Source organism: Oncorhynchus gorbuscha, linkage group LG16, assembly GCF_021184085.1.
Source record: "Oncorhynchus gorbuscha isolate QuinsamMale2020 ecotype Even-year linkage group LG16, OgorEven_v1.0, whole genome shotgun sequence".
Lineage (NCBI taxonomy): Eukaryota > Metazoa > Chordata > Actinopteri > Salmoniformes > Salmonidae > Oncorhynchus > Oncorhynchus gorbuscha.
The window spans coordinates 96,199,319-96,209,318 of record NC_060188.1 but is presented as its reverse complement, the minus strand read 5'-3'; the positions used below and the strand labels follow the sequence as shown (position 1 = coordinate 96,209,318).

Sequence of the window (10,000 nt, the reverse complement as noted above, 5' to 3'; positions counted from 1 at the left end):
AGTTGCCTGCGTTGTCCACAGAGTGTAATGAAACAGGGGAGTAGGGGAAGTGATGAAACAGGGGAAGTGATGAAACAAGGGAGTAGGGGAAGTGATGAAACAGGAGAGTAGAGGAAGTGATGAAACAGGGGAAGTGATGAAACGGGAGTAGAGGAAGTGATGAAACAGGGGAAGTGATGAAACAGGGGAAGTGATGAAACAGGGGAGTAGGGAAGTGATGAAACAGGGGAGTAGGGGAAGTGATGAAACAGGGGAGTAGGGGAAGTGATGAAACAGGGGAGTAGGGGAAGTGATGAAACAAGGGAGTAGGGGAAGTGATGAAACAAGGGAGTAGTGGAAGTGATGAAACAGGGGAATAGGGGAAGTGATGAAACAGGGGAGTAGGGGAAGTGATGAAACAGGGGAGTAGGGGAAGTGATGAAACAGGGAGTAGGGAAGTGATGAAACAGGGGAAGTGATGAAACAGGGGAGTAGGGGAAGTGATGAAACAGGGGAGTAGGGGAAGTGATGAAACAGGGGAGTAGGGGAAGTGATGAATGGCTTCTTATCCACAGAGGACCAAGCAAAAACACACCTGATTCAACTACTAATGTTTTGAAGTTTAGGATTAGTTGAAATCAGGTGTTTCCTGGTTGGTAAGAACCAAAGCCTGTAGATATGATTGGACCCCCCTTGTTATGATGAATAATAATGATCTGTTTATTTGAATAACTTCAGTTGAGGTGACGATAATCTTACATAAGAAATGTTTGTAAGTTAACATTTGGAAATGAATAAAAAGGTATTATTTAAAGGGGTGGTATTATTTAAAGGGGTGGTATTATGTAAAGGGGTGGTATTATGTAAAGGGGTGGTATTATGTAAAGGGGTGGTATTATGTAAAGGGTGGTATTATTTAAAGGGGTGGTATTATGTAAAGGGGTGGTATTATGTAAAGGGGTGGTATTATGTAAAGGGGTGGTATTATGTAAAGGGGTGGTATTATGTAAAGGGGTGGTATTATGTAAAGGGGTGGTATTATTTAAAGGGGTGGTATTATTTAAAGGGGTGGTATTATTTAAAGGGGTGGTATTATTTAAAGGGGTGGTATTATTTAAAGGGGTGGTATTATTTGGAACAGCCATGGGCTTAAAGGGTACACTCAGTAACCATTAAACAAAGTCCGGAATTATTTTAAATCAAATATTTTCTTTAAAAATACATTTTAAGTGATAAAATTAAAGATGAGTCTCATGTGAAGTTATCTCCACAGTACATGTTAGAAAACATTTTAAGTTAGATTTTGTTGGGTTTAGTAGGTACACTTTCCTCAACACCTAGTTGGCAGTCCTAGGGTTGTGACAACATACCATCTATACTAGAGGTCGACCGATAATGATTTTTCAATGCCGATACCGATTAATTTATTTATTTGTAATAATGACAATTACAACAATACTGAATGAACACTTATTTTAACTTAATATAATACATCAATTAAATCAATTTAGCCTCAAATAAATAATGAAACATGTTCAATTTGGTTTAAATAATGCAAAAACAAAAGTTTCAACCTGACAGAGCTTGAGAGGATCTGCAGAGAAGGAGAGAAACTCCCCAAATACAGATGTGCCAAGCTTGTAGTGTCAAACCCAAGAAGACTAGAGGCTGAGTAAAGGGTCTGAATACTTATGGAAATGAATATGAAATGTTATTTTAATATAAATTAGCAATCATTTCTAATTCAGTTTTTGCTTTATCATTATGGGGTATTGTGATGTCATTATGGGGTATTGTGATGTCATTATGGGGTATTGTGATGTCATTATGGGGTATTGTGATGTCATTATGGGGTATTGTGATGTCATTATGGGGTATTGTGATGTCATTATGTCATTATGGGTATTGTGTGTAGATTGATGTCATTATGGGATAAAAAAAAACAAATTTGATATTATTATGATCTTCTCCTAAAATAAGTATTACAAACATTCATACAATGCTGAAAACAGGTTTCTTACCAGACAGGTCGAATTTGTAGACTCCTCCAGTGGATTTGACAATGTCCGGGTTGAGGACTCCCTTGATGATATTGAATGTTTCTGCTATGGGCCCACTGGTAGCAGCGCTGCGTGGGTCACCCTTAACCACTGGGATGACAACCTGATCCCCCATGTTCTGCATCAGAGCCTCAGCCTCATCCAGGAAGAAGTCTGGGAGCAGTGCATTACCTGTGGAGAGACACACTGTTAGCATAACCAACGACGACTGGCCACCCCTCAGAGCCTGGTTCCTCTTTAGGTTTCCTCCTTTCCGTTTCTTAGTCACTGTGCGTCTGCATCATTGCCTCTTGGGGTTTTAGGGTAAAAATGGGACAACATCACCTCTCCACTGCGGACGACATAACCACACCTCTCCTCTGCGGACGACATAACCACACCTCTCCACTGCGGACGACATAACCACACCTCTGCTCTGCGGACGACATAACCACACCTCTGCTCTGCGGACAACATAACCACACCTCTGCTCTGCGGACAACATCTCCTCTGCGGGAACCACACCTCTGCTCTGCGGACAACATAACCACACCTCTGCTCTGCGGACAACATAACCACACACCTCGGCGGACAACATAACCACACCTCGGCGGACAACATAACCACACCTCGGCGGACAACATAACCACACCTCTGCGGACAACATAACCACACCTCTGCGGACAACATAACCACACCTCTGCGGACAACATAACCACACCTCTGCGGACAACATAACCACACCTCTGCGGACAACATAACCACACCTCGGCAACACAACCACACCTCTGGACAACATAACCACACCTCTGCGGACAACACAACCACACCTCTGCGGACAACACAACCACACCTCTGCGGACAACACAACCACACACCTTAAAACAGTTGAAGATGTTGGGGTGGAGGGGAAGAGGTTATAAACTGACATGTTTAAACAGTTGAAGATGTTGGGGTGGAGGGGAAGAGGTTATAAACTGACATGTTTAAACAGTTGAAGATGTTGGGGTGGAGGGGAAGAGGTTATAAACTGACATGTTTAAACAGTTGAAGATGTTGGGGTGGAGGGGAAGAGGTTATAAACTGACATGTTTAAACAGTTGAAGATGTTGGGGTGGAGGGGAAGAGGTTATAAACTGACATGTTTAATTATTTTAAGACGGTCATATTATAGATGATTTAGCCATTTGATTTAGAATTATAGGTATAAAACTAAATATATATATATAATATATAAAAATACATATTTGATAATATTGAATGGCCTTTAGTACCAAAGCCCATAGAAACACATTGAAATGACATTCATAAATAGCAACAAGAAAGGAAGAAAGACGAGTCAAAACATACATAAGGAAGAAAGACGAGTCAAAACATACATAAGGAAGAAAGACGAGTCAAAACATACATAAGGAAGAAAGACGAGTCAAAACATACATAAGGAAGAAAGACGAGTCAAAACATACATAAGGAAGAAAGACGAGTCAAAACATACGGGTTGGAAGTGTCTGTCCGAAATCTAGGAGATATAAGAAAGCTCAGGAAACAAACTGTATGTAATTGTATCTGGTGGGGGGGGCACAAAACTACATCAATACTTCCATTCATTTTCTTTAAAACTGGTACCCGGTTTCCTTCAGACGAGGGCTGTGGCACGTGTGGGGGTCGTAGAGGAGGTCATATTAGTTTATGGGCAGGCCTATTTTCGGGAACGTCCAACGGTCTGACAAATACCGCTGCAGCTCGGCCAACTTCCACCGCAGATCCATCCAATGAAATAAACATCTCTTATCTTAAAACTGACTGATTCAGACGGTGATTATATTGACCCACCAGCGCCTCTGGGGGGGGATTACTGTATCAGGCTGTTTTATACCTGTGACGTACCTGCGTTAATTAAACCTCACGTCACCGTGCACGTACCTGCGTTAATTAAACCTCACGTCTCCGTGCACGTACCTGCGTTAATTAAACCTCACGTCTCCGTGCACGTACCTGCGTTAATTAAACCTCACGCCACCGTGCACGTACCTGCGTTAACTAAACCTCACGTTACCGTGCACGTACCTGCGTTAACTAAACCTCACGTCACCGTGCACGTACCTGCGTTAATTAAACCTCACGTCACCGTGCACGTACCTGCGTTAATTAAACCTCACGTCACCGTGCACGTACCTGCGTTAATTAAACCTCACGTCACCGTGCACGTACCTGCGTTAATTAAACCTCACGTCACCGTGCACGTACCTGCGTTAATTAAACCTCACGTCACCGTGCACGTACCTGCGTTAACTAAACCTCACGTCACCGTGCACGTTCCTGCGTTAATTAAACCTCACGTCGCGTGCACGTCACCGTTAAACCTCACGTCACCGTGCACGTTCCTGCGTTAATTAAACCTCACGTCACCGTGCACGTACCTGCGTTAATTAAACCTCACGTCGCCGCCGTGCACGTACCTGCGTTAATTAAACCTCACGTCGCCGCCGTGCACGTACCTGCGTTAATTAAACCTCACGTCTCCATGCACGTACCTGCGTTAACTAAACCTCACGTCTCCATGCACGTACCTGCGTTAACTAAACCTCACGTCTCCGTGCACGTACCTGCGTTAACTAAACCTCACGTCACCGTGCACGTACCTGCGTTAATTAAACCTCACGTTACCGTGCACGTACCTGCGTTAACTAAACCTCACGTCACCGTGCACGTACCTGCGTTAATAAACCTCACGTTACCGTGCACGTACCTGCGTTAACTAAACCTCACGTCACCGTGCACGTACCTGCGTTAATTAAACCTCACGTCACCGTGCACGTACCTGGAGCGACCGCGTAAATGTCAAAGTCTTTAATTCCCTCGGTCTTCAGAATCTCCTCGTCGATGACGAAGTTTCCGGTGTAGCTGTGCGGCTTCCCGAGGATGGCGTAGGCTGCGTCTGACATGATGTCGACGTTACGACACTGCTTACCCACCTCCGCACCACCGAGCATTTCCATAGCAGCAGTCTGGATGGCTGGAGGACACGGCGCAACATTCATTAAGAAAAATAAATACATCTTTCTTTGAATTAAACCAGTTTTTATTTTAATTACTTCAAAATATGTTATTAGTACATAGGACGTTATTTAGAAAGAACTGATGGGATTTCAGATGACAACAAAGAGACAAACTAGTCTTCTCGTGTCTACTGTGGGTCATTAAAACGGGTTAAACCGTGTAAATGGTATCTTTCAACACATACCCGTCTTAGGCCACAAGGCATTGACAGCGATGGACCCTCTGAACTCTTCGGCCATGCCCAGAACACACATGGACATGCCATACTTGGCCATTGTGTACGCTAAAAGGGAAAACATCAACAACAACAACAACAACGAACAGGTTAAAAACACAAGTCAGTGATTTGAAAACAAGATCTTTCTCAGTGCAGAGCAAACAGAGGGGGTACGGTCCCAACAAGCTCTCCTTTCTCCTCAACTTGTTCACTACTACCCACAAATTTTAAAAAAGCATTGGATTGGTGGAGGCAGGTGCTGTTTAAAATCAGTGAAGGGAAGTTTGGGTAAAAAGGACTGATAGTCGAGACTCAGACAGCGGGTGAAGCCTTCCTTACCCGTGTGGTTTTTGAACCAGATGGGGTTCAGGTTAAGCGGTGGGCTGAGGTTCAGTATGTGAGGATTCTTACTCTTCAACAGATGTGGGATGCACAGCTTAGACCTGGCAAAACAACAAGTCAGAAATACATTTTTTCAGAAAAGACTTCTTCGTCGAATGAATCCCTCTCGAAGTACTGAGTAAAGGGTCAGAATACTTATGCAAATGTTATTTTTATTATATACACTAAAATCAACATTTCTGAAAACCTGTTTATGCTTTGTCACTGTGGGGTATTGTGTGTAGATTGATGAGGGGGATTTTTTAAATATAATTTTTTAGAATAAGGCTGTAACGTAACAAAATGTGGAAAAAGTCAAGGAATTAAGCACAAGGACAGAGAGAGAGAGAGGGAGAGTATCGGTGACTTTGCATACAGTTACCACTCCCAGTGTCGACGGTGGAAACCTGGCACTGAGGAGGAAGGGGTCATTAAATTGATCTTGAAGAACATCATTCCACTACCGGCCAGTCAACTCAGAAAGAGTCCGACTGGTTAGACTGGGACAGCAGTTTGAGAAGGGTAGTGGATGTCAACAGCAATATGAACAGAGAAAGAAACATGCTAGAACCACAGCCAGAGTCTCTCCAGCAAAGACCCCTCAACACTTGTTGAGTGCGGTCTTCATGCCTGCATCGGTTTGTGCTGGTAAATAGACAGCAATGAAAAAAATAGATAAACTCTTGGGAAATAGCGTACTCTACGGTTTATCATGAGGTATTCTACCTCAGGCCAGCAAAACCTTGAGCATTCCTTAATAGTAGAGCTCGCGCACCAGCGGGTGTTGACAAAATGACAACACCACCCCTCATCTTACTAGAAGTCGCTGTGCCGTCTTGCCGAGGCACGGAAAACCCAGCCAACTGTAGATTTTAATTTTATTTCACCTTTATTTAAACAGGTAGGCTCGTTGAGAAAAATGTTCTCATTTGCAACTGCGACCTGGCCAAGATAAAGCAAAGCAGTTCGACACAAACAACAACACAGAGTTACACATGGAGTAAACAAAACAAAGAACAAAAGAAAAAACAAAAGGTCTATATACAGTGAGTGCAAATGAGGTAAGACAAGGAAATAAATAGTACATGGTGGCGAAGTAATTACAATATAGCAATTAAACACTGGAATGGTAGATGTGCAAAAGATGGAGAGATACTGGGGTGCAAAAGGAGCTAAATAAATAAATGCAGTATGGGGATGAGGTAGTTGGATGGGCTATTTACAGATGGGCTATGAACAGGTGTAGTGATCTGTGAGCTGCTCTGACAGCTGGTTCTTAAAGCTAATGAGGGATATGGGAATCTCCAGCTTCAGTGATTTTTTTAGTTTTGCATTATCCATGTCCTCGTTCTGCCAAGACTGAAACATAAGATATTACAGTTTTTAATTGTCCCTTTGTTAGGATCGTCTTAAATGGCACTTTTCCAGTTTATTCTCCAGTAGGATGGATTGTAAAGACAGATTATCCACTCGCTACTCGCATCTCACCAAGCACCCGTATCGTTGGGCCTGGTCCGAGAGGAGCCGTAAATCTTTCACCTGCGATTTGTAAATAATAAAAAATAATTACAACGTTTTTTGTCCAGTCCGAGGTGAGTAATCGCTGTTCAGAAGCTCTTTCACAAGAGACGGTGGCAGAAACATTATGTATGTACAACAACAACAAAAAGGTAAACAATGCAACAAAACAAAAACCGAACAGCACAATTGGTTACGGAACTCGTAAACGGCAGCCATCTCCTCCGGCGCCATTACCACTTCCAGGTCAGTGATCGGGTGCCGCTACACTTCCAGGTCAGTGATCGGGTGTCGCTACACTTCCAGGTCAGTCATCGGGTGTCGCTACACTTCCAGGTCAGTCATCGGGTGTCGCTACACTTCCAGGTCAGTCATCGGGTGTCGCTACACTTCCAGGTCAGTCATCGGTGTCGCTACACTTCCAGGTCAGTCATCGGGTGTCGCTACACTTCCAGGTCAGTCATCGGGTGTCGCTACACTTCCAGGTCAGTGATCGGGTGTCGCTACACTTCCAGGTCAGTGATCGGGTGTCGCTACACTTCCAGGTCAGTGATCGGGTGTCGCTACACTTCCAGGTCAGTGATCGGGTGTCGCTACACTTCCAGGTCAGTGATCGGGTGTCGCTACACTTCCAGGTCAGTGATCGGGTGTCGCTACACTTCCAGGTCAGTGATCGGGTGTCGCTACACTTCCAGGTCAGTGATCGGGTGTCGCTACACTTCCAGGTCAGTGATCGGGTGTCGCTACACTTCCAGGTCAGTGATCGGGTGTCGCTACACTTCCAGGTCAGTGATCGGGTGTCGCTACACTTCCAGGTCAGTGATCGGGTGTCGCTACACTTCCAGGTCAGTGATCGGGTGTCGCTACACTTCCAGGTCAGTGATCGGGTGTCGCTACACTTCCAGGTCAGTGATCGGGTGTCGCTACACTTCCAGGTCAGTGATCGGGTGTCGCTACACTTCCAGGTCAGTGATCGGGTGTCGCTACACTTCCAGGTCAGTGATCGGGTGTCGCTACACTTCCAGGTCAGTGATCGGGTGTCGCTACACTTCCAGGTCAGTGATCGGGTGTCGCTACCACTTCCAGGTCAGTGATCGGGTGTCGCTACACTTCCAGGTCAGTGATCGGGTGTCGCTACACTTCCAGGTCAGTGATCGGGTGTCGCTACACTTCCAGGTCAGTGATCGGGTGTCGCTACACTTCCAGGTCAGTGATCGGGTGTCGCTACACTTCCAGGTCAGTGATCGGGTGTCGCTACACTTCCAGGTCAGTGATCGGGTGTCGCTACACTTCCAGGTCAGTGATCGGGTGTCGCTACACTTCCAGGTCAGTGATCGGGTGTCGCTACACTTCCAGGTCAGTGATCGGGTGTCGCTACACTTCCAGGTCAGTGATCGGGTGTCGCTACACTTCCAGGTCAGTGATCGGGTGTCGCTACACTTCCAGGTCAGTGATCGGGTGTCGCTACACTTCCAGGTCAGTGATCGGGTGTCGCTACACTTCCAGGTCAGTGATCGGGTGTCGCTACACTTCCAGGTCAGTGATCGGGTGTCGCTACACTTCCAGGTCAGTGATCGGGTGTCGCTACACTTCCAGGTCAGTGATCGGGTGTCGCTACACTTCCAGGTCAGTGATCGGGTGTCGCTACACTTCCAGGTCAGTGATCGGGTGTCGCTACACTTCCAGGTCAGTGATCGGGTGTCGCTACACTTCCAGGTCAGTGATCGGGTGTCGCTACACTTCCAGGTCAGTGATCGGGTGTCGCTACACTTCCAGGTCAGTGATCGGGTGTCGCTACACTTCCAGGTCAGTGATCGGGTTACCACTTCCAGGTCAGTGATCGGAACTTCCAGGTCAGTGATCGGGTGTCGCTAGACTTGGTCAGTGATCGGGTGTCGCACACTTCCAGGTCAGTGATCGGGTGTCGCTAACTTCCAGGTCAGTGATCGGGTGTCGCTACACTTCCAGGTCAGTGATCGGGTGTCGCTAACTTCCAGGTCAGTGATCGGGTGTCGTTTCCAGGTCAGTGATCGGGTGTCGCTACACTTCCAGGTCAGTGATCGGGTGTCGCTACACTTCCAGGTCAGTGATCGGGTGTCGCTACACTTCCAGGTCAGTGATCGGGTGTCGCCACTTCCAGGTCAGTGATCGGGTGTCGCTATTCCAGGTCAGTGATCGGGTGTCGCACACTTCCAGGTCAGTGATCGGGTGTCGCTACACTTCCAGGTCAGTGATCGGGTGTCGCTACACTTCCAGGTCAGTGATCGGGTGTCGCCACACTTCCAGGTCAGTGATCGGGTGTCGCTCGGGTGTACACTTCCAGGTCAGTGATCATCGCTGGTTCCAGGTCAGTGATCGGGTGTCGCTCCAGGTCAGTGATCGGGTGTCGCTACACTTCCAGGTCAGTGATCGGGTGTCGCCACTTCCAGGTCAGTGATCGGGTGTCGCTACACTTCCAGGTCAGTGATCGGGTGTCGCTACACTTCCAGGTCAGTGATCGGGTGTCGCTACACTTCCAGGTCAGTGATCGGGTGTCGCTACACTTCCAGGTCAGTGATCGGGTGTCGCTACACTTCCAGGTCAGTGATCGGGTGTCGCTACACTTCCAGGTCAGTGATCGGGTGTCGCTACACTTCCAGGTCAGTTGTCCATGTCTCACGCCTTAAGGCTTGTTACCCCTTAGCCGAGGAATTTGAGGAGATTGAACGGCGCAAGGTCCTGAATATATTTGAAGAAGAAAGTGATGGATGTGTTTCTCGGATTCCCAGACGACATCTCACACGTTAAGTCCCGTTACCCCTCAGCT

General features: G+C 46.4%; 1 protein-coding gene across 1 annotated transcript in view; it reads right to left on the bottom strand.

Annotated features, from left to right (window-relative positions):
• The window catches only part of hsdl2 (hydroxysteroid dehydrogenase like 2), a 35,772-nt gene that overhangs the window by 19,263 nt on the left and 6,509 nt on the right, over positions 1–10,000 (bottom strand). The window contains exons 5-8 of the mRNA XM_046305318.1: positions 5,635–5,738; positions 5,263–5,361; positions 4,840–5,034; positions 2,001–2,210 (exon numbers count right to left, since the gene is read on the bottom strand). Of these exons, the coding sequence (XP_046161274.1) occupies positions 2,001–2,210; positions 4,840–5,034; positions 5,263–5,361; positions 5,635–5,738 (608 nt within the window). The remainder of the gene's footprint in view (positions 1–2,000; positions 2,211–4,839; positions 5,035–5,262; positions 5,362–5,634; positions 5,739–10,000) is intronic.